This window comes from Bombina bombina, chromosome 1 (assembly GCF_027579735.1).
Source record: "Bombina bombina isolate aBomBom1 chromosome 1, aBomBom1.pri, whole genome shotgun sequence".
Taxonomy (NCBI): domain Eukaryota; kingdom Metazoa; phylum Chordata; class Amphibia; order Anura; family Bombinatoridae; genus Bombina; species Bombina bombina.
The window spans coordinates 1,217,661,746-1,217,687,009 of NC_069499.1; the positions used below are offsets into that span (position 1 = coordinate 1,217,661,746).

At 38.7% G+C, this 25,264-nt stretch overlaps 1 protein-coding gene across 1 annotated transcript in view; it reads right to left on the bottom strand.

Annotated features, from left to right (window-relative positions):
• The window catches only part of NUP93 (nucleoporin 93), a 106,798-nt gene extending 87,342 nt beyond the window's left edge, over nucleotides 1-19,456 (bottom strand). The window contains exons 1-3 of the mRNA XM_053700271.1: nucleotides 19,369-19,456; nucleotides 11,843-12,034; nucleotides 10,764-10,881 (exon numbers count right to left, since the gene is read on the bottom strand). Coding sequence (XP_053556246.1) covers nucleotides 10,764-10,881; nucleotides 11,843-12,021 — 297 coding nt within the window. The 5' untranslated portion in view covers nucleotides 12,022-12,034; nucleotides 19,369-19,456. The remainder of the gene's footprint in view (nucleotides 1-10,763; nucleotides 10,882-11,842; nucleotides 12,035-19,368) is intronic.
• Between the last annotated feature and the right edge of the window lie 5,808 nt (nucleotides 19,457-25,264).

The window sequence follows — 25,264 nt, forward strand, 5'->3', positions numbered from 1 at the left end:
ACAAACTGCTAACCAAATTACTGGCCAACCGACTAAAACACATACTCCCCCATATTTTGCACCTGGACCAAACAGGCTTCAATGCCCACCGCTCCTCGGTCGCTAACATTCAGAGAGTTCTCCATGCAGTATCCCACCACTGGTTGGCAAAGCAGAATGGAACAATCCATACTCTCCCGGAGGCCTTCCTGCTGTCCTTGGACGCAGAGAAGGCCTTTGATAGGGTGGAGTGGGCCCACCTCTTTTTCTCTATGGAAACCGTTGGCATATTGGAACGCTTCATTACCTTTCTTAGAAATATCTACTCTAATCCAGTGGCGTATCTACTGATTAACAATCTTTACTCCTCCCTGGGTTTCTCTTCAGAGAGGTACCCATCAAGGTTGCCCGTTATCCCCACTCCTCTTTAACCTGGCATTGGAACCCCTATCGGTCTATTTGCGAGCAGCTTTTCACGGTATTAATTTGAACTCCCACAAACTCCAAATTGCTCTCTATGCGGATGATATGCTGCTTTTCATATCAGACCCACTGAGGGTGCGGCCCCGTTATACCCTTTTCGTACTGTAGATTCTTATCTAACCTATCTAGCATTTGTATCTCTGCTAATCCGCAGCAGTAGTACCACCAAAATGTAACTCCCCTGATCCGACAAGTTAAGACAGACTTAACCACCTGGCAGCATTTACTGCTCTCTTTAATGGGTAGAGTCCATAGTTCTACCCAAGCTCCTATATCCTATGCAAATGCTCCCCCTCTTACTGCGACGGAAAGACATAGCACGTTTCGAACCTACCTTTGGAAAGGTGGCAAGCCTCGTATAGGTGCACATAAACTATATCTCCCCTATGTTAAGGGAGGACTGGGCCTACCGAACCTTCTCTATTACAACTGGGCCTCTCTAGCGAAGCTGGCATTAGACTGGAAACTGAATACCCAACACTTCTCCAGTATTAAACAGGAGGAAGCGTCATTGCCTCAGGTGTCTCTCTCCTTCCTACCACACGCTACCCCATCCGAGTTTCCAATGACTGTATAGAGCCATCCTATGTTCCGAGATATAACTCTCTTGGGCTTGAGAGTCATGACTAAAACCCTAGCCTGGGACCCCCGTCATACTAAATACCTACCCATTACGGGAAACCCTAGGTTCCTGCCTGGATCAATGTAACCGTTTTTTTGGGCCTGGAAAACTCTAGGTATAAACATAGACAAACTCTTAGATATTTTCACTAAATCTGTTCTGCCCTTTGACACTATTTGCAGGAGATATTTGACCCCATATAATTACAGATTTACCTATTTTCAAGTCCGACACTATATTAACCACATCTTACAGAACTGTGGGACATTTTGGGACAGATCACCTTTGGCTCGGACCATTGCACAGTTTCATGCACATAATTTTGCTCTATCTCCCATCTATAATGAGCTGATAGTAGCCAAAATCCCTAGTTTGCAGTTAAACCTTTTTAATGTTTGGAGCAGGAGATTACCTGGTGTGTCAACTGCTAAGACTATATACAATAGCCTCCACCTCGCTTGGTCTGCATCTACAGCCGCGGACCTTAGGGAATAACAGATACAAGTAATTTATCAAAACGACATTACCCCGAATAGATTGAGCAAGTGGAGGAAAGACTTTTCTAACGTTTGAGGCAAATGTTCTTACCCAGACTTTCTACACTACCTATGGTATTGCCCTAAGATTCGCCTTCTGGCTTTCAAAAATCACATCTACCCATATCACACTTATGCCCATGCAGATTCTATTTCTTGACCAACTGACAGTCCCAAGACAGGACAAGAAATTTCTTATCAATAGCATTCTCTTAGCTAGAAACAGTGTCTTTCATAAATGGCTTCAGAAAGAGGCACCCTCCATTATCTTTCTCAAACAAATGATATTACAAAACCTGCTGCGTGAACAATGTGATACTCTGTTTGATGTTAACGTGCGAATAGCGCGCTTTATTGGGAAATGGAGACTCTCTTTAAAATCTTTAGATCTCCAGACTCAGAGACAGATTTTGTATCCTTTCCAGAATACCATTTACATGCTGGAGCGAATTTGAGGGGTGAATGGAACATTTAGGAAGCCACCTTAGGTCATTAATTGGTATCGGAAAACATTTGTCCACCCAACACAAGTTTAGTGGTGCCTTATGCCTAATTTACTGAATGTCATGATGATTTGAGATGTTAGATAAAGCATTATATAATTGTGTACGTTAATATTGTTGACTTCTTTTCTGATGAGCTTTATAGCTATCACCCTGGAGCCCATGTGTAGCTGCAGGGTGTTTTGATTGTCAAATGTTTAATAGCTGTTTAAGAAGAAAAAAAGGGTTTAAAAGACTTTTCAATAGGCATAATGGACACAAATTGCCCTGATTATGGGGTGAAGACTTCTGAACTAATTACCAACTTCGGACTTTGATTTGAAGATTTCTCTCCTTTGCTTGTCCTATATTATTCTTTTTATTTTCTCATGATGTTATTATGGAGAGTATCTTTTTCTTTTGACTGCATGTCTAGATGAATAGATGGATGTGATTGCATTTGTTGGTATTGTTATATGTTTGCCTATTGATAATAATAAAAAAAAAAAATTAAAAAAATGTACTATAACATATGATCCCGGCTCAAACAAACTTAATTGTAGTAATACTGCAAAACATTTATGACTGGAACAGCTCAACAAAATTAAACACATAGCTCAATATTGTATACTCAGTTGTACTTAATTTGCGCTTAATTACAATTTTTAAAGTTTTTAAAGAATTCTTATTTAAGCATTGACAAAGATAACACCATGGCCTTTACCTATTAACACTTTTTTATATAAATATATACAATCAATCAAAAACTATATATAGTATTAACAGTCAAATGGAAATTCTGAACAGGTAAAATCCTGGTTCATTTGAAGAATGCTGAAGCTAGTTATCAGTTTGCGGTGGTTTGCTAAAAAAGCTATGTACCAGGTTCTCACCTAGATTTGGTGCCCTTCTTGCAGTCATCTGAGGGTAATCTCCTAAAACTATACTTAAATCCATATCTGTTTTTAGGAATGGCCAGTGTTTTCTCAGTATAGACTGAAGATCAGACCATCCCTCATTATATTGAGTTATAAATCTTATCTTATTAATATTTACAGATTTATCTCCACTCCATGAGGCCCGGTCTAACACTCCAATTTGACTTATTTTTAACCCTCTGAAAACCTTTAGAAATTATTTTAATGGGATATCCATGTTCCTTAACCCCTCGAGTGCTAACAACGGCTCTGAGCCGTCGCAGAGTTTCTCACTCGGGTGCCAACGACGGCTCAGAGCCGTCGCTAGCACTCTCCCACCTTGAGGGAGATCTGGGGGCTCCCACCCGCTCCTACCCTGGCGATCGTGCCTGTAGAGTGACTGGCATCGCCGGGGCTTCCCGTTTTGCGTGATGACGTTACCGCGCAACTTTATGTAAAAAAAGACAATGGACAATATAGGGGGAAAAAAAAAAGTAAAAAAAATAAAATAAATTAAAAATGTAAAATTAAAAAAAAAAAAATGTGCTTAGCACCCAGGTGGGAAAGTGCTTAGCACTCAAAGGGTTAAATCTGTTTGTCAACAATTTAGATTCACTGATGAACGCTATTTCACTAGTACAACTGTGGATGGTGGCTATCGGCTCTCAAAAAACTGTTAGTGGAAGTAGGTTTTCTATAGATAGGTGTGTAGCTGACCATTACATTTGAAAATAGTGAGGTCTAAAAATTTAATTTCGTCCATATTAATGTTCATAGTGAACTTGAGGTTCAATTCCTTATTATTTAATTTTTGAACAAATGCCCTCAATTCACTTTCTGCACTTTCCCTGAATAGTACCACGTTGTCAATGTAGCGAAGCCACAGACTCACGTGCTGCAATCCTGGGAAGTCTATGTCAAATATATACTTTGTTTCCCAATGTCCCAAGTAGAGGCACACATTTGAGGGGGCACATTTGGCCCCCATAACAGTGCCTCTAATTTGAACATAAAATACATCATTGAACACAAAGACATTATTTTTCTGTTTAAATTAAAGGGACAGTCAACACCAGCATTTTTATTGTTTAAAAAGATAGATAATCCCTTTATTACCCATTCCCCAGTTTTGCAAAACCAACACTTTTTACTTCTGTGACTAACTTGTATCTAAGCATCTTCTGACCGCCCCTAATCACATGACTTTAAGTTGTTATCTATTGACTTGCATTTTAGCCAATTAGTGCAGTGTCTGCCACTAGCCACGAGCGTGATCGCAATGCTATCTATATGGCCTACATGAGCTTGCTCTCCCCTGCTGTGAAAAGTAAATAAAATAGAGGCGGCCTTCAAGGGCTTAGAAATGATCATATGTGCCTTCCTAGGTTTGCTTTCAACTAGAATACCAAGAGAACAAAGCAAAATTGTTGATAAAAGTAAATTGGAAAGTTGTTTAAAATTACATGCCCTATTTGAAAAATGAAAGTTTTTTTTGGACTTGACTGTCCCTTTAAGTGATAGCAAAAATACTAAAAATTCTCTGGTATTTTGGGCAAGTTTTTCTATGAAAGTCACGGTATTGAAGGGGTTAAGTAACTGCATAAGCCAACTAAGAGGCCATTTAGAGAACTTTGATGAGATACTTAAGTCCACAAAAAAAAAAAACCTGGTGCTCAATATAAAAATACACAAAAAAGTCGTTAATATGCATTAAAGGAACAGTAAATTCAAGATTAAACTTTCATGATTCAGACAGAGCATGACAGAAATTTCCAATTTACTTCTATTACCTATTATGCTTTGTTCTTTTGGTATCCTTTGTGTTGAAAGGCATACAAAACTCAGGAGCAGCAATGGGCTACTGGGAGAAAGCTACTAATTGGAAGCTGCACATACATGACTTTAGTCATTAGCTCACCCAACGTTTTCAGCTAGCTCGCAGTAATGTGTTGCTCCTTCAAGAAAGAATAACAAAAAATGCAGAAAATTTGATCATAGAAGTAAATTGGAAAGTTGTATAAAAGTGTATGCTCTATCTCAGTGTTCTCACCAGGACATTTTTTGCGTATGCACCAACCGGCTAATTTTACTGACCCCCCAGCTAAAATTTAAGCCAATATTAAGCTAAAATTAAAATTACATTTTTATTGCACAAATTATCATTAAACACATTTATGTTAAATTATGCTATTAAATTTGTGCTTTACATAGCAGAACATTATATAATACTAGAAAATATTACACTGCCCCCACCTGGCTACTTCATATTGCCACGCAGGTACTTTATGCTAGCTGTCAACATTTTCTGGAGAACACTGCTATCTGTATCATTAAAGAAACAAACGGCTAGATTTGGAGTTTTGTCGGTAACGACCCGAAAAGCTAACGCCAGCTTTTTTCTGCCGCACCATAAAAATAACTCTGGAATTGAGAGTCCACATAAAGGCTGCGTTAGGCTCCAAAAAAGGAGCGTAGAGCATATTTAACGCAGCTTCAACTCTCGATACCAGAGTTGCTTACGCAAGCGGCCAGCCTCAAAAACGTGCTCGTGCACGATTCCCCCATAGGAAACAATGGGGCTGTTTGAGCTGAAAAAAAACTCCTGCAAAAAAGCCGCGTTCAGCTCCTAACGCAGCCCCATTGTTTGCTATGCGGAAACACTTCCTACGTCTGCACCTAACACTCTAACATGTACCCCGAGTCTAAACACCCCTAACCTTACACTTATTAACCCCTAATCTGCCGCCCCCTGCATATTATTATTAACCCCTAATCTGCCGCTCCGTAAACCGCCGCTACTTACATTATCCCTATGTACCCCTAATCTGCGGCCCTAACATCGCCGACCCCTATATTATATTTATTAACCCCTAATCTGCCCCCCACAACGTCGCCTCCACCTGCCTACACTTATTAACCCCTAATCCGCCTCACTAACCCTATAATAAATAGTATTAACCCCTAATCTGCCCTCCCTAACATCGCCGACACCTAACTTCAATTATTAACCCCTAATCTGCCGACTGGAGCTCACCGCTATTCTAATAAATGTATTAACCCCTAAAGCTAAGTCTAACCCTAACACTAACACCCCCCTAAATTAAATATAATTTACATCTAACAAAATTAATTATCTCTTATTAAATAAATTATTCCTATTTAAAGCTAAATACTTACCTGTAAAATAAATCCTAATATAGCTACAATATAAATTATAATTACATTGTAGCTATTTTAGGATTAATATTTATTTTACAGGCAACTTTGTAATTATTTTAACCATGTACAATAGCTATTAAATAGTTAAGAACTATTTAATAGTTACCTAGTTAAAATAATTACAAAATTACCTGTAAAATAAATCCTAACCTAAGTTAGAATTAAACCTAACACTATACTATCATTAAATTAATTAAATAAAATACCTACAATTACCTACAATTAAACCTAACACTACACTATCAATAAATAAATTAAATACAATTCCTACAAATAACTACAATGAAATAAACTAACTAAAGTACAAAAAATAAAAAAATATTTACAAACATAAGAAAAATATTACAACAATTTTAAACTAATTACACCTACTCTAAGCCCCCTAATAAAATAACAAAGACCCCCAAAATAAAAAATGCCCTACCCTATTCTAAATTACTAAAGTTCAAAGCTCTTTTACCTTACCAGCCCTGCATGCCCCAAGAAGTTCAGCTCTTTTGCCTGTAAAAAAAAAAAACATACAATACCCCCCCCAACATTACAACCCACCACCCACATTACCCCTAATCTAACCCAAACCCCCCTTAAATAAACCTAACACTAAGCCCCTGAAGATCATCCTACCTTGTCTTCACCTCACCAGGTATCACCGATCCGTCCTGGCTCCAAAATCTTCATCCAACCCAAGCGGGGGCTGGCGATCCATCATCCGGTGGCTGAAGAGGTCCAGAAGAGGCTCCAAAGTCTTCATCCTATCCGGGAAGAAGAGGCGATCCGGACTGGCAACCATCTTGATCCAAGCGGCATCTTCTATCTTCATCCGATGACGACCGGCTCCATCCTGAAGACCTCCACCGCGGACCCATCTTCTTCCGGCGACGTCCAACTGAAGAATGACGGTTCCTTTAAGGGACGTCATCCAAGATGGCGTCCCGCGAATTCCGATTGGCTGATAGGATTCTATCAGCCAATCGGAATTAAGGTAGGAATATTCTGATTGGCTGATGGAATCAGCCAATCAGAATCAAGTTCAATTTGATTGCCTGATCCAATCAGCCAATCAGATTGAGCTCGCATTCTATTGGCTGTTCCGATCAGCCAATAGAATGCGAGCTCAATCGGATTGGCTGATTGGATCAGCCAATCGGATTGAACTTGATTCTGATTGGCTGATTCCATCAGCCAATCAGAATATTCCTACCTTAATTCCGATTGGCTGATAGAATCCTATCAGCCAATCGGAATTCGAGGGACGCCATCTTGGATGACGTCCCTTAAAGGAACCGTCATTCTTCAGTTGGACGTCGCCGAAAGAAGATGGGTCCGCGGTGGAGGTCTTCAGGATGGAGCCGGTCGTCATCGGATGAAGATAGAAGATGCCGCTTGGATCAAGATGGTTGCCGGTCCGGATCGCCTCTTCTTCCCGGATAGGATGAAGACTTTGGAGCCTCTTCTGGACCTCTTCAGCCACCGGATGATGGATCGCCAGCCCCCGCTTGGGTTGGATGAAGATTTTGGAGCCAGGACGGATCGGTGATACCTGGTGAGGTGAAGACAAGGTAGGATGATCTTCAGGGGCTTAGTGTTAGGTTTATTTAAGGGGGGTTTGGGTTAGATTAGGGGTGAGTGGGTGGTGGGTTGTAATGTTGGGGGGGGGGGGTATTGTATGTTTTTTTTTACAGGCAAAAGAGCTGAACTTCTTGGGGCATGCCCTGCAAAGGGCCCTGTTCAGGGCTGGTAAGGTAAAAGAGCTTTGAACTTTAGTAATTTAGAATAGGGTAGGGCATTTTTTATTTTGGGGGTCTATGTTATTTTATTAGGGGGCTTAGAGTAGGTGTAATTAGTTTAAAATTGTTGTAATATTTTTCTTATGTTTGTAAATATTTTTTTATTTTTTGTAACTTAGTTCTTTTTTAATTTTTGTACTTTAGTTAGTTTATTTCATTGTAGTTATTTGTAGGAATTGTATTTAATTTATTTATTGATAGTGTAGTGTTAGGTTTAATTGTAGGTAATTGTAGGTATTTTATTTAATTAATTTAATGATAGTATAGTGTTAGGTTTAATTCTAACTTAGGTTAGGATTTATTTTACAGGTAATTTTGTAATTATTTTAACTAGGTAACTATTAAATAGTTCTTAACTATTTAATAGCTATTGTACATGGTTAAAATAATTACAAAGTTGCCTGTAAAATAAATATTAATCCTAAAATAGCTACAATGTAATTATAATTTATATTGTAGCTATATTAGGATTTATTTTACAGGTAAGTATTTAGCTTTAAATAGGAATAATTTATTTAATAAGAGATAATTAATTTCGTTAGATGTAAATTATATTTAATTTAGGGGGGTGTTAGTGTTAGGGTTAGACTTAGCTTTAGGGGTTAATACATTTATTAGAATAGCGGTGAGCTCCAGTCGGCAGATTAGGGGTTAATAATTGAAGTTAGGTGTCGGCGATGTTAGGGAGGGCAGATTAGGGGCTAATACTATTTATTATAGGGTTAGTGAGGCGGATTAGGGGTTAATAACTTTATTATAGTAGCGCTCAGGTCCGCTCGGCAGATTAGGGGTTAATAAGTGTAGGCAGGTGGAGGCGACGTTGTGGGGGGCAGATTAGGGGTTAATAAATATAATATAGGGGTCGGCGATGTTAGGGAAGCAGATTAGGGGTACATAGGGATAATGTAGGTGGCGGCGCTTTGCGGTCGGCAGATTAGGGGTTAATAAGTGTAGGCAGGTGGAGGCGACGTTGTGGGGGGCAGATTAGGGGTTAATAAATATAATATAGGGGTCGGCGGTGTTAGGGGCAGCAGATTAGGGGTACATAAGTATAACGTAGGTGGCGGTCGGCAGATTAGGGGTTAAAAAATTGAATCGAGTGGCGGTGATGTGGGGGGGCCTCGGTTTAGGGGTACATAGGTAGTTAATGGGTGTTAGTGTACTTTAGAGTACAGTAGTTAAGAAGTTTATGAACCGGCGTTAGCCCAAAAAGCTCTTAACTCCTGGCTTTTCTCTGCGGCTGGAGTTTTGTCGTTAGATTTCTAACGCTCACTTCAGACACGACTCTAAATACCGGAGTTAGAAAGATCCCATTGAAAAGATAGGATACGCAATTGACGTAAGGGGATCTGCGGTATGGAAAAGTCGCGGCTGAAAAGTGAGCGTTAGACCCTTTTTTGAGTGACTCCAAATACCGGAGTTAGCCTAAAACCAGCGTTAGGAGCCTCTAACGCTGGTTTTCACGGCTAACGCCAAACTCCAAATCTAGCCGAAAGTTTTTTTGATTATTTTACAATAGTTTAAAGGAAAAGGAAAGTTGCCAGCACCTCTATGCTGCAAAGCAAAATATAGCGCAAAATAACTACTTTAATTCATGATATTTTTAAACATTATATATTTATCAGTAAAATGTACCTTTTATTTTGCCTGGCTATATCGCCATTTCTCCACCTAGCTCCAAAAGTTTATTATTTTTTTAATATTTTATATTATTTTGCAATGACGAATATCGTTATCAATATTTCTATTGGTCCCCCAGTGCATCTGGAAATTACATTAAACGCCCCCACCTTAATATGCGCATGCGTCTCATTGAATGTACTCCGTGTCTAGAAGCACGTCCATGAGACGCGCATGCGCATTGAGCTATACAGGGAAACAGCCAATGACTTAAACACATCGGCACTAAGCACGCATGCGCAATAAATTTAAGTTCTCAAGAATGCGCACGGATTAACACGTAAGAGTGGGTGGGACCGCTTTTACATGTAAAATAAATGCAGGAAATGGAGGGCGGGGCGGAGGAAGATATGAGGCTGCAATAAAGGATGTAAGTATGAAATATTAAGAAGGAACACCAAAAAAAAAAAATTAGCGACTAGATATAATAGGGTAATTGTAAACTATGGCAATAATATTGATTGTCTAACTTTACTTTAAGACATGGTACTGGTCAAAATTTCATCCCTCTCATGTGCCTTTGTCAAGGCCGTGCATTACACCAAAAGACAGAAGTACCTTACTGATTTGGAACACAAACACCTAATATCAAAAAAGTTGTTCATCCACCCTATCAATACCATACTGCTCATACTAAAGACATACAGACATAAATAGATCTTTAGAAACCAACTGTTAAATAGCATGTTTGTAGCTAAACACTAAATAGAAAAAGAAATTATTGTGTGTGGGAAAACTTTACTGACTGAAGCTTATGCTGTTCTACATGTACGATCATTAATGAAATTCATTATTCCAGTGTGAATGTACAATCCCTTTCCAAGCCAAAATGACTTGACTGATGGAGTTTTTGACTTGCAGCCCAAGCTTACATTGACCAGACAACATTAGCATTGAAAATTGAGAAAAGTATCTAAGATATGTAAAAGTACATGTATGTTTCACATTTATTACCACCATAACAATGTAATTACCCATTTTAATACTTGTTGAACACAAAAGCTAAGATGACAACTTCTCATGTCCACCTGTAACAAAGCAAAAAGATGCAAACTCACCTGAATATCTGTGTCCTTCACTGGCTCAAGGGGCTCAAAGGTTGTGGCTGCACTGAGGTTTTCAAGTCGTTGGGAGATATGAGAAATGTCTAGACCTCTAGAACCCAGTAGAACAGACCTATAAAAGTCAAAATGTTTTTAACCTCATATACATTCTCAAGGCCTTAAAGGCACATGAAACACTTTTTTTCCCCTTCATTATTCAGACAGAGCATACAATTTTAATCAACTTTCCAATTTAATTCTATTATCAAATTTGCTTAATTCTCTTGGTATTCTTTGTTGAGGGAGCAGCAATCTAACTCACTTCCTAGACTTCACAAGCTACCTCTGAATAATACCTCTTGCAAACTCAGCTACACCTCACACACCAGCCTCCTTAAAGGGATAGTAAACAACAAAAATGCTTTTGTTTAAAAAGATAGATAACCCCTTTATTTACCATTCCCCAGTTTTGCACGACCAACAGTTATATTAATATACGTTTTACATCTGTAATTACCTTGTATCTAGGATTCTGCTGACTGCTTCCTTATCTCAGATCTTTTGATAGACTTGCATTTCAGCCAATTAGTGCTGACTCTTAAATAACTAAGTGTGTAAGCACAGTGTTATCTATATGAAACACATGAACTAACGCCCTCTAGCTGTAAAAAAACTGTCAAATGCATTCAGATGAGAGGCAGCCTTCAAGGGGTTAGAAATTAGCATATGAGCCTACTTAGGTTTAGCTTTCAACTAAGAATAACAAGAGAACAAAGCAAATATGATGATAAAAGTAAATTAGAAAGTTGTTTAAAATGACATGCCTTATAAGAATCATAAAAGTTTAATTTGCACTTTACTATCCCTTTAACAAGTCTTCAAACTTCCCCAGAGTTCATCAGACACTAAACTAGCACCAGTTCCTTTTACCAACTAAAGTAAAAGAATTCTCCCGTGGGTAATTTATTCCTATCATAAAGTACTATAGCCACAACTTCTAACAACATAGACAATCTCACCTTTCCTATTAGTATATATTTCTCTTACACACAACTCCATTATGAATAAGAACATTCCAACATGCAGACTCTTACGCTTTGACATTGGCTGATTCTTGAGATGTGCGGGTCATTGTTCGTGAACGCAGCCGCTCTCCAGCCTGCTGAATCTCTTGAAGATTTCTTTCCACGTGAGGTAGTTCCGTTCCTCCTTCTGTCTCTGCTGCAAGCTTTTCTGCTTGCTGCAGGAGTTCTCCAAACCCTTCAGTATCCATTTTAAGAGGAGATCTGAAGAAACATTATTAGATTAACACACGATTTTATGTCCATTTTATGTACATTTACACTTGGATGTTTCTACAACATTAGCATTGCCCACCACTGAACCTGACTGTGGCTCTGAGTAATGCTGTTACAGTAGCACGCAAGACCTAAGGGTCAGAGTCATGGTTGAAAGAGCTGTGTGCACTTCAATCTGTTGACTTCCAGGCTGAAGTTGTACTCAGAGTCATGTTAAAGCAGGCTGTAGTCAACTGTGCTTACTTCTGTCATTAAAGGGACAGTCTAGTCAAAATTAAACTTGCATGATTTCAGATAGGCATGCAATTTTAAACAACTTTCAAATTTACTTTTATCATATTTGCTTTATTCTTTTGGCATTCTTTGTTGAAAGCTAAACCTAGGTAGGCTCATATGCTAATTTCTATGCCCTTGAAGGCGCCTCTGCATTTTTAATTTTTCACAGTGCTAATTCCCATATGCCATATAGATAACATTGTGCTCATGCCTGTGAAGTTACTTATGAGTCAGCACTGTTTGGCTAAAATGCAAGTCTGTTAAAAGAACGGAGATAAGGGGGCAGTCTGCAGAGGCTTAGATACAAGGTAATCACAGAGGTACAAAGTATATTAATAGAACTGTGTTGGTTATGCAAAGCTGGGGAATGGGTAATAAAGGGATTATCTATCTTTTTAAACAATACAAATTCTGGAGTAGACTGTTACTTTAAAGTGATGGTCTGGCTGCAGCGGCTAGGAGTTGCTTTCTGTGTCAAGCCCATAGGTAAATTAACTTCTAGCAACAGTATACATGCTTGGGGTCATTTTATGGAAATTATTGTTACGATTTAATAGTTTTTAACTAGTCTGAATTGTTCCTAGTTTTGTCTTTTATTTATTTTTAAACGGTTATAATTTATCTGTGTTTTTTGTTTTTTTTAACTTCATAAATTTTGTGTGTGTGCGTTGTAGTTCAGGCCATACAACACAATTAGATTAATAGTTGTTAATACTTGGGGGGGCCTATCTATCAAACTCCGAAAAGGAGCTTGACGGCCCGTGTTTCTGGCGAGTCTTCAGACTAGCCAGAAACAGCAGTTATGAAGAAGCAGTCACAAAGACTGCTGCTCCATAACGCTGTCTGCCTGCTCTGAGCAGGCGGACAGGAATTGCCAGAAATCAACCCGATTGAGTACGATCGGGTTGATTGACACCTCCCTGCTAGCGGCCAATTGGCTGCAAGTCTGCAGGAGGCGGCGTTGCACCAGCAGCTCTTGTAAGCTGCTGGTGCAATGCTGAATACGGCGAACGTATTGCTCTCCGCATTCAGCGAGGTCTTGCGTACCTGATCCGCAGTGTCGGATCAGGTTGGAAAGACCTTTCATAAATAGGGGCCATAGTCCCATCCCCTCGCTATGCTACCCTATTTAACCAATGCAAATATACAAATATTCCGTAATCCAAACCTTTCCCAGTCTCAAGCTTGGATTAAGTGCTTTGTACATATAATGTTTATGCTTTATGGATTCCTGCCATTTGATACTTTCAATTCTTGCATTATTGTGGAATACATTTGAGTAGTGTCTTTTTATTATACTGTATTTGTTGTAATAAATAACATTTTCATTGAGCTGCCTTTCAGTGACTATCTCACATTTTTTACTTTTCCTGATGTTCAGCTTCACATCTTCTCTTTCTCACAATTATTTGTCCTAATGTTTCTCATACACATTCTCTCTATCTCTGGTTTGTCCTAACGTTTCTCTCACACATTCTCTCTCTGGTTTGTCCGGCTGTGACACACTGCAAGCAGAGCGACGTGCAGCGTGTAGATGCAGCTGTGCGCGCTCAGTGTGTCTTGCCTTTTCATCTCTGAGCACTCTGCTGCGTCAGGTCGCGTAGCTAAGCGATCAGAGATGAAATATTTGAACTTCAGAAGCGATGCGACGCGGAGCAAAGCAGCTGCTTTGCCTCGCGCCGCATCGCTTGCAGTGTGTCACGGGCTTTATGCTTCTAACACAGATTCTCTTTCTCTCTGGTTTGTCCTAATGCTTCTCACACACAATCTCTCTCTGGTTTGTCCTAATGCTTCTCACACACAATCTCTCTCTGGTTTGTCCTAATGCTTCTCACACACAATCTCTTTCTCTCTGGTTTGTCCTAATGCTTCTCACACATATTCTCTTTCTCTCTGGTTTGTCCTAATGCTTCTCACACATATTCTCTTTCTCTCTGGTTTGTCCTAATGCTTCTCACACATATTCTCTTTCTCTCTGGTTTGTCCTAATGCTTCTCACACACAATCTCTCTCTGGTTTGTCCTAATGCTTCTCACACACAATCTCTCTCTGGTTTGTCCTAATGCTTCTCACACACAATCTCTCTCTGGTTTGTCCTAATGCTTCTCACACACAATCTCTCTCTGGTTTGTCCTAATGTTTCTCACACACAATCTCTCTCTGGTTTGTCCTAATGCTTCTCACACACAATCTCTCTCTGGTTTGTCCTAATGCTTCTCACACACAATCTCTCTCTGGTTTGTCCTAATGCTTTTCACACACAATCTCTCTCTGGTTTGTCCTAATGCTTCTCACACACAATCTCTTTCTCTCTGGTTTGTCCTAATGCTTCTCACACATATTCTCTTTCTCTCTGGTTTGTCCTAATGCTTCTCATACACATTCTCTTTCTCTCTGGTTTATCTTAATGCTTCTCACACAGATTCTCTCTCTCTCTCTCTGGTTTGTCCTGATGCTTCTCACACACATTCTCTTTCTCTCTGGTTTGTCCTGATGCTTCTCACACACATTCTCTTTCTCTCTGGTTTATCCTAATGCTTCTCACACACATTCTCTTTCTCTCTGGTTTATCCTAATGCTTCTCACACACATTCTCTTTCTGTCTGGTTTGTCCTAATGCATCTCACACATATTCTCTTTCTCTCTGGTTTGTCCTAATGCTTCTCACACACATTCTCTTTCTCTCTGGTTTGTCCTAATGCTTCTCACACACATTCTCTTTCTCTCTGGTTTGTCCTAATGCTTCTCACACATATTCTCTTTCTCTCTGGTTTGTCCTAATGCTTCTCACACACATTCTCTTTCTCTCTGGTTTGTCCTAATGCTTCTCACACATATTCTCTTTCTCTCTGGTTTGTCCTAATGCTTCTCACACACATCCTCTTTCTCTCTGGTTTGTCCTAATGCTTCTACAAACATTCTCTTTCTCTCTGGTTTGTCCTAATGCTTCTCACACACATTCTCTTTCTCTCTGGTTTGTCCTAATGCTTCTACAAACATTCTCTTTCTCTCTGGTTTATCTTAATGCTTCTCACACACATTCACTTTCTCTCTGGTTTGTCCTGATGCTTCTCACACACATTCTCTTTCTCTCTCTAGTTTACCTTAATGCATCTCACACAGATTCTCTCTCTCTCTCTCTCTCTGGTTTGTCCTGATGCTTGTCACATACATTCCCTTTCTTTCTGGTTTATCATAATGCTTCTCATACACATTCTCTTTCTCTTTGGTTTATCCTAATGCTTCTCACACACATTCTCTTTCTCTCTGGTTTGTCCTAATGCTTCTCACACTCTTTCTCTCTGGTTTATCTTAATGCTTCTCACACAGATTATCTCTCTCTCTCTCTGGTTTGTCCTGATGCTTCTCACACACATTCTCTTTCTCTCTGGTTTGTCCTGATGCTTCTCACACACATTCTCTTTCTCTCTGGTTTATCCTAATGCTTCTCACACACATTCTCTTTCTCTCTGGTTTATCCTAATGCTTCTCACACACATTCTCTTTCTCTCTGGTTTGTACTAATGCTTCTCACACACATTCTCTTTCTCTCTGGTTTGTCCTGATGCTTCTCACACACATTCTCTTTCTCTCTGGTTTGTCCTAATGCTTCTCACACACATTCTCTTTCTCTCTGGTTTATCCTAATGCTTCTCACACACATTCTCTTTCTCTCTGGTTTATCCTAATGCTTCTCATACACATTCTCTTTCTCTCTGGTTTATCCTAATGCTTCTCATACACATTCTCTCTCTCTCTGGTTAATCCTAATGCTTCTCATACACATTCTCTCTATCTCTGGTTTGTCCTAATGCTTCTCTCACACATTCTCTCTCTGGTTTGCCCTAATGCTTCTCACACATTCTCTTTCTCTCTGGTTTATCTTAATGCTTCTCACACACATTCTCTGTCTTTCTAGTTTGTCCTAATGCTTCTCACACACATTCTCTCTCTCTCTCTCTGGTTTGTCCTGATGCTTCTCACACACATTCCCTTTCTCTCTGTTTTATTATAATGCTTCTCACACATTCTCTTTTTCGCTGGTTTATCCTAATGCTTCTCACACACATTCTCTGTCTTTCTAGTTTGTCCTAATGCTTCTCACACACATTCTCTTTCTCTCTTGTTTGTCCTAAAGCTTCTCACACACATTCTCTCTCTGGTTTATCCTAATGCATCTCACACACATTCTCTCTCTGGTTTATCCTAATGCTTCTCACACACATTCTCTTTCTCTCTGATTTATCCTAATGCTTCTCACACACATTCTCTTTCTCTCCGATTTATCCTAATGCTTCTCACACACATTCTCTCTATCTCTGGTTTGTCCTAACGTTTCTCTCACACATTCTCTTTCTCTCTGGTTTATCCTAATGCTTCTCACACACATTCTCTTTCTCTCTGGTTTATCCTAATGCTTCTCACGCACATTCTCTTTCTCTCTGGTTTATCCTAATGCTTCTCACACACATTCTCTTTCTCTCTGGTTTATCCTAATGCTTCTCACGCACATTCTCTTTCTCTCTGGTTTATCCTAATGCTTCTCACACACATTCTCTTTCTCTCTGGTTTGTACTAATGCTTCTCACACACATTCTCTTTCTCTCTGGTTTGTCCTGATGCTTCTCACACACATTCTCTTTCTCTCTGGTTTATCCTAATGCTTCTCACACACATTCTCTTTCTCTCTGGTTTGTACTAATGCTTCTCACACACATTCTCTTTCTCTCTGGTTTGTACTAATGCTTCTCACACACATTCTCTTTCTCTCTGGTTTGTCCTAATGCTTCTCACACACATTCTCTTTCTCTCTGGTTTGTCCTGATGCTTCTCACACACATTCTCTTTCTCTCTGGTTTGTCCTAATGCTTCTCACACACATTCTCTTTCTCTCTGGTTTATTCCTAATGCTTCTCACACACATTCTCTTTCTCTCTGGTTTATTCTAATGCTTCTCACACACATTCTCTTTCTCTCTGGTTTATTCTAATGCTTCTCACACACATTCTCTTTCTCTCTGGTTTATTCTAATGCTTCTCACAATTCTATTTCTCTTTGGTTTATTCCTAATGCTTCTCACACACATTATCTTTCTCTTTGGTTTATTCCTAATGCTTCTCACACACATTCTCTTTGGTTTATTCCTAATGCTTCTCACACACATTCTCTTTCTCTTTGGTTTATCCTAATGCTTCTCACACACATTCTATTTCTCTCTGGTTTATCATAATGCTTCTCACACACATTCTATTTCTCTCTGGTTTATCATAATGCTTCTCACACACATTCTCTCTCTCTTAGGTTTGTCCTGATGCTTCTCACACACATTCTCTTTCTCTCTTGTTTGTCCTAAAGCTTCTCACACACATTCTCTTTCTCTCTTGTTTGTCCTAAAGCTTCTCACACACATTCTCTCTCTGGTTTATCCTAATGCTTCTCACACCCATTCTCTTTCTCTCTGGTTTATTCTAATGCTTCTCACAATTCTATTTATCTTTGGTTTATTCCTAATGCTTCTCACACACATTATCTTTCTCTTTGGTTTATTCCTAATGCTTCTCACACACATTCTCTTTCTCTTTGGTTTATCCTAATGCTTCTCACACACATTCTATTTCTCTCTGGTTTATCCTAATGCTTCTCACACACATTCTCTTTCACTCTGGTTTATCTTAATGCATCTCACAAACATTCTCTTTCTCTCTGGTTTATCCTAATGCTTCTCACACACATTCTATTTCTCTCTGGTTTATTCTAATGCTTCTCACACACATTCTCTTTCTCTCTGGTTTATTCTAATGCTTCTCACAATTCTATTTCTCTCTGGTTTATTCCTAATGCTTCTCACACACATTATCTTTCTCTTTGGTTTATTCCTAATGCTTCTCACACACATTCTCTTTCTCTTTGGTTTATCCTAATGCTTCTCACACACATTCTATTTCTCTCTGGTTTATCATAATGCTTCTCACACACATTCTCTCTCTCTCTTAGGTTTGTCCTGATGCTTCTAACACAGATTCTCTTTCTCTCTTGTTTGTCCTAAAGCTTCTCACACGCATTCTCTCTCTGGTTTATCCTAATGCTTCTCACACACATTCTCTCTCTGGTTTATCCTAATGCTTCTCACACACATTCTCTTTCTCTCTTGTTTGTCCTAAAGCTTCTCACACGCATTCTCTCTCTGGTTTATCCTAATGCTTCTCACACACATTCTCTCTCTGGTTTGTCCTAATGCTTCTCACACATATTCTCTTTCTCTCTGGTTTATCCTAATGCTTCTCACACACATTCTCTCTCTCTCTGGTTTATCCTAATGCTTCTCACACACATTCTCTCTCTCTCTGGTTTGTACTAATGCTTCTCACACACATTCTCTTTCTCTTTGGTTCATTCCTAATGCTTCTCACACACATTCTCTTTCTCTCTGGTTTATCCTAAAGCTTCTCACACACATTCTCTTTCTCTCTGGTTTATCCTAATGCTTCTCACACACATTCTCTCTCTCTTAGGTTTGTCCTGATGCTTCTCACACACATTCTCTTTCTCTTTGGTTCATTCCTAATGCTTCTCACACACATTCTCTTTCTCTCTGGTTTATCCTAATGCTTCTCACACACATTCTCTCTCTCTTAGGTTTGTCCTGATGCTTCTCACACACATTCTCTTTCTCTTTGGTTCATTCCTAATGCTTCTCACACACATTCTCTCTCTCTCTGGTTTGTACTAATGCTTCTCACACACATTCTCTTTCTCTTTGGTTCATTCCTAATGCTTCTCACACACATTCTCTTTTTTTCTCTCTCACTCCGGTATGCTACTTTATTTAGCTGGACCCTCCCCTTTCCGGTTGTCCCATTATCTCTCTCTCTGCAGGCGATGTAAGTATCGATGTCTCAGTCTCCACTTAAAGGTGTTTTCTCTATTGAGTCGCGCTTATTCTCTCTGCACTCTAAGAACTTAATTTTTCGTTGTCGCCCTGCAGACTGACAACCACTCTGATATGTAGCATGTATTTGTGTGTAATCTCAATTTCCTGCCCATACCAGTAATCCTCCACCTTGTCTCCACTGCTCTCCTCGCGCTCTCAAGATGCTTGTCTCTAATTGGTTCTTACAATTCATACATATCCCAGAGTGCTCTGAGCCTCAAAAATCTTTATTGACAGCTTTGAATGTAACAAAAGGAAAACGTCAAGTCGGTACGAAGGCGTGTCTACTCTCATGACAAAACGAATGCTAGGCGGGGTTTTAACCTAAGGGGCGGGGCGTGTTCAAAGTATTCATTCATTGCTGATATTCCTCGTTGACTTGACGCAGCGCTCCGTGACGATTACAATTTCCAAAACTATGCAGAAATGTAGACGGTGGACATAGCTAACTCAAAAACAACCAACTTCTGGCATTATATTATGAAATATAGGTTTTATAGTACATTTTTCAACTATCAGAGCGTGTACATTCTTTGCGTTGTTAATTCAGACGGTAACTTTACACCACAGTAAATGTAAAAAGTTCTCCCCTTAAATATTTTCCCAATTATTAATTTTACAAGCGGGAGGTATTACATTGTTTACATTTAACTTTACCTATATTTTGTCATTTGATATAGTTAATCTTGCCAGTTAAGAAATAGTTAATCTTGCCTGTTAAAACCACATATTGATTAGTAAATACGTTTGTGTTCTCTAAAGAAAAGCTAAGTAAACAAGAATAAGCAACAGCCTAGTGGAAGTGACATACTAATATGGCAAATGTATCTGCCTGTGTGGGGGGGGGGGTAGATAAGATAACAGATAAGGATGTTTGCTTTTTCTACAAATTCAACTCGTTTAGGGCCAGATTACGAGTGAAGTGCCGACAGTAATGCGTGAGCAATAAGGCGTTTATCGCAGTTGTTTGCGCTCTTCAGGTTTTCCATTCATATAACTAGTGGAAAGTAAACATGATCGCCTGAGCGCAGTCAAGATTTACAATAGAATAATTACCATGTCCGCAGAGCTCAGGTTAACATTTTCACAAAACAAAAAGTGTCACAAAACACACACAAAAAAACATTACAAAATACAGTTACACTCATAACACTATCTGATAAAAATATTGCACCAAAAAGTTATAAGTGCTCCAAAAAATATGAAGTGTTAGGGAAAAAAAGGCAGCTAAAGGGCTTTAGCAGAGATACATACACATCTAAACACGTATGTGTATACAGGTAGCCCTCAGTTTACGCCGGGGTTAGGTTCCAGAAGGAATGGTTGTAAATTGAAACCGTTGTAAATTGAAACCCAGTCTATAATGTAAATCAATGGGAAGTGAGAGAGAGAGGTTCCAGGCCCCTCTCAAAATTGTCATAAGTAACACCTAATACATTAATTTAAAAGCTTTGTAATGAAGACTTTAAATGCTAGACAGCATTATAAACCTAATAAAATAATCACACAACACAGAATATATAATTAAAAACTAAGTTAAATGAACAAAAACATTTGCTAAACAGCATTATAAATCTAATAAAATAATCACACAACACAGAATATATCATTAAAAACTAAGTTAAATGAACAAAAACATTTGCTAAACAGCATTATAAACCTAATAAAATAATCCCACAACACAGACTTCACTTGCATTTTTCTGCAAACAGTTCTTTCTATGCATTCCAATCTGGACTGAGTTATAGACAGGAAGATCTTGTTCCTTTGAAATCTGCTCGAAAGCTCAGGTCTGGTTAAACTGATTAATTTCAGCTTGCTTGGCTTTGCTGCTACACAAGCGGACAGCTCCACCTTCTTGCTATTTTAATAAATGCACTGCTTCTCAATGCTTTTCAATAGCAGTCACATGACTGTAAAAAAAGGTTGTTCTGAAACGGTGTAAATTGAACCGTTGTAAAACGAGGGCCACCTTGTATATATATATATATATATATATATATATATATATATATATATATATATATATATATGTTTATACGTGTGTACATATCCTATATAATAAAAGGCCAGGTATGTTTGTCAGATGCAGTTATGCGCAGTAGAGACTGCACAAGGACAAATATACCTGGCCTTGAGCAGCAGAGGAGTGCGCACTGTGGAAACTGCCTGGTGGGGGCGTGGCCGGGTGCACCATGATGGGGGGGCGTGGCCGGGCATGCCGTTATGGTGGCGTGACCGGCAGGCGTGTTGAGGGGCGTTGCCGAATGGGAGCGCGCATGAAGGGGCGTGGCCGACGGGAGCAGCCGTGGTGGCAGCGGCATGGTGAAGTGAGAGAGGAAAACAGAGGGGAGAGAGAGAGCAAAAGAGAGGGGGAGAGAGCAAAAGAGAGGGGGAGAGAGCAAAAGAGAGGGGAGAGAGCAAAAGAGAGGGGGGAGAGAGAGCAAAAGAGGGGGAGAGAGAGCGCAAAAGAGGGGGGAGAGAGCGAGCTCAAAAGAGGGGGGAGAGAGAGAGCGCAAAAGAGAGGGGGGAGAAATAGGGAGCAAGAATTGGAACTGCTTTAGGACTAGTGTATTTATATGTGTATATATGTATTTATAGACATACATATACATAAATAAACACACACAGAGACATATAAATATATATATATATATACTGTATATATATATATATATATAAAAGTCCATTAGAGCCCTTTGCAGTTGAGATGCAAAGATGAATCATATTACTCCCTGACCGAAACATATTATGACCAAAGAAGGCCTAAAACCTTGGGGGGGGGGGTACAAAACCTAAATACGCCAATCCCCTCATCACGTAAGCATGCACAAGTCAATCCTATCCTCAAAAAACCTTCTCTTGATCCAACCTCTCCCTCCAACTGCCACATTATTCCCCTACTCCTCCTTGCCTCAAAACTTCTGGGGGAAAAAGAGTTTTATGGACAATTAGGTGTGGAAGACTAAGCACTGGAGGAGGGCCCCTATAGCTCTTGTACAAAAGGTTTACTAGCAAACCTTGGAGGTAATAATATATGATATAATATGTAAAGAGCGCCAAAAGCATAAGGCTAGGGTGGCTGGAGAAATCTATATTTATTAGACAGTGAGCTGTATGCTAAACAAATATAAAAAAAAAACATGGAACCATTTCAGAACAATAATATATATATATATATATAAATAACCGTTGAAAGTACAATCATAAAATGATAAATAAAGTCGCGGTTGAGATGGCTTCCTAAAGTGGAAATAGCACAGTTTCTAATTAATAAGGTGCACCTTATGTAATAAATCCCAAAATAGATCCTTTAAACTCCTAGAAAGTATTCAAGTCAAAGAATATATTAAAGGGACACTGAACCCACATTTTTCTTTTGTGATTCAGATAGAGCATGCAATTTAAGCAACTTTCTAATTTACTCCTATTATCAAATTTTCTTAATTATCTTGGTATCTTTATTTGAAAAGCAAGAATGTAAGTTTAGATGCCGGCCCATTTTTGGTGAACAACCTGGGTTGTTCTTGCTGATTGCTGTATACATTCACCTACCAATAAACAAGTGCTGACCAGGGTCTTAACCAAAAAATGTCTGTCTCCTTAGCTTAGATGCCTTCTTTTTCAAATAAAGATAGCAAGAGAACAAAAAAAATTGATAAAAGGAGTAAATTAGAAAGTTGCTTAAAATTGCATGCTCTATCTGAATCACGAAAGAAAAAAATTTGGGTTCAGTGTCCCTTTAAGTAAATGCTATAGGTATGTGTTCCAAAAACAAGGAAAAGTTAAAAATCGGTGAAAATGTCAGTGTAAAAGTAGATAATAAAATAATCTTCAAAAACAAAAGTGAACAATGTAAAAACTTGCTGTGAAAAATAGTGTGAAAAAATGGTGTGAAAAAATGCCAAATGTGAAGTTTTATCCAAAGTGAGATCCCTCTGTGGGATTGGATCTGTGGGATTGGATCATGAGTTTCCTTGCAGTCAAGTTTTTTTTATCAAGACTTGATAAAGGCCGACTTCTGGAGGCCGACACGTGTTGACAGTTACTGGTAAGCCTATGTCCAATACCCTATTAAGGTAATATAGCTGTATAGCACTATTTTTTATATTTTTTACAGGTTACATTTGGAAAACCACGATTCACTATCCAGGACAGCAAGGAGACTCACGATCCAATCCCACAGAGGGATCTCACTTTTTTTTCACACTATTTTTCACAGCAAGTTTTTGCATAGTTCACTTTTGACTTTTTGAAGATTATTTTTTTTATCTACTTTTACACTGAGATTTTCACCGATTTGTAACTTTTCTTTGTTTTTGGAACACATACCTACAGCAGTCTACAATAGAATTGTTATTGTTTTGAAAGATAGATAATCCCTTTATTACCCATTCCCCAGTTTTGCATAACCAACACAGTTATATTAATATGCACAGTTATATTAATATACTTATTACCTCTGTTATTACCTTGAATCTAAGAATCTTCTGATCACATGGCATTTTATTTATTAAATATTGACTTGCATTTAGTACTGTGTTGTGCTAAATCTAAATAACTCTTCAGGCGTGAACACAAAGTTATCTTTATGGCCCACATGAACTAGAAGTCTTCTGTTGTGAAAAGGAAATACAAAAGCATGTGATAAGAGGCTGTCTATAGTGGCTTAGAAACAGGCAGAAATGTACAGGTTTAAATGTTATAAAGTATATTAATATATCAATGTTGGTTGTGCAAAACTGGGGAATGGGTAGTAATAACAATTTTAGTGTAGACTGTCCCTTTAAGCTAAATCTCTCCAAAACTAATCTCCTTATCTTCCTTAAGGTAAATCCTTTATCTTTTACATGTAGGGTTTAAGTTTGATAGGGGGGGGACTATTATTTGTCACTTTGTAGAAGCTGCAGTTTTGTATGTACAGTTGCATTTCCTTGCTATTCATTGCTGTTCTTTTATAGAAGACTTGTGTGTTACACAAATAAAACAACAGTTAATCTGTTTGAAATATGTTTTAGTGTAAATAGTTAAAGTCTAGGGGCCCGATCCAATATGCAGCGTGGCCCGCAAAAGCCGGCGACGCCGGTTTTTGCGTGTTTTTGGTATCCTATATACAGCGCTGCATCTAAATGCGGCACGTATATTTCACCCGTCGCTCGTAATTTTTACTCCCATAAGCTAACATGGGACCGCGTGATAAATCGGTATCCAATATCCAGCGCAAGGCCTTACGTGGCGAAAATGGAGAAATCTTACTCCATTTTTACCTCGCCGTAAAATGCAGCCGTAGCAGGCCTTGCGCTGAGTATGGGAGCACCATAACTCCCTAAAATGCCTGCAAAAAAAAACACCTAACGCATGCGCAATGTCTATCTACCTGTCAACCGCAATCCCCCACCGCAATAACTAATAAAGTGTATTAACCCCTAAACCGCCATAGCCCACACCGCAATAAACCTATTCTATTATTAACCCCTAAACCGCAATAGCCCACATAGTCTAATAAATCGATTAACCCCTAATCTGCCACCGCCAACGTCGCCGCCACTATAATAAAGTTATTAACCCCTAAACCTAAGTCTAACCCTAACACCCCCCTAACTTAATTATTATTTAAATAAATCTAAATAATATCACCATTATTACTAAAGTATTCCTATTTAAAACTAAATACTTACCTATAAAATAAACCCTAAAATGTCTACAATATAATTAACAATTACATTGTAGCTATTTTAGGATTTATTTTTATTTTACAGGCAACTTTGTATTTATTTTAACTAGGTACAATAGCTATTAAATAGTTAATAACTATTTAATAGCTACCTAGTTAAAATAATTACAAAATTACTTGTAAAATAAATCCTAACCTAAGTTACAAATACACCTAACACTACACTGTCATTAAATAAATTAATTAACTACAATTAGCTAAAATTAAAAACAATTAACTAAAATAAACTAAAGTACAAAACCCCCCCACTAAATTACAGGAAAAAAAATTACAAGAA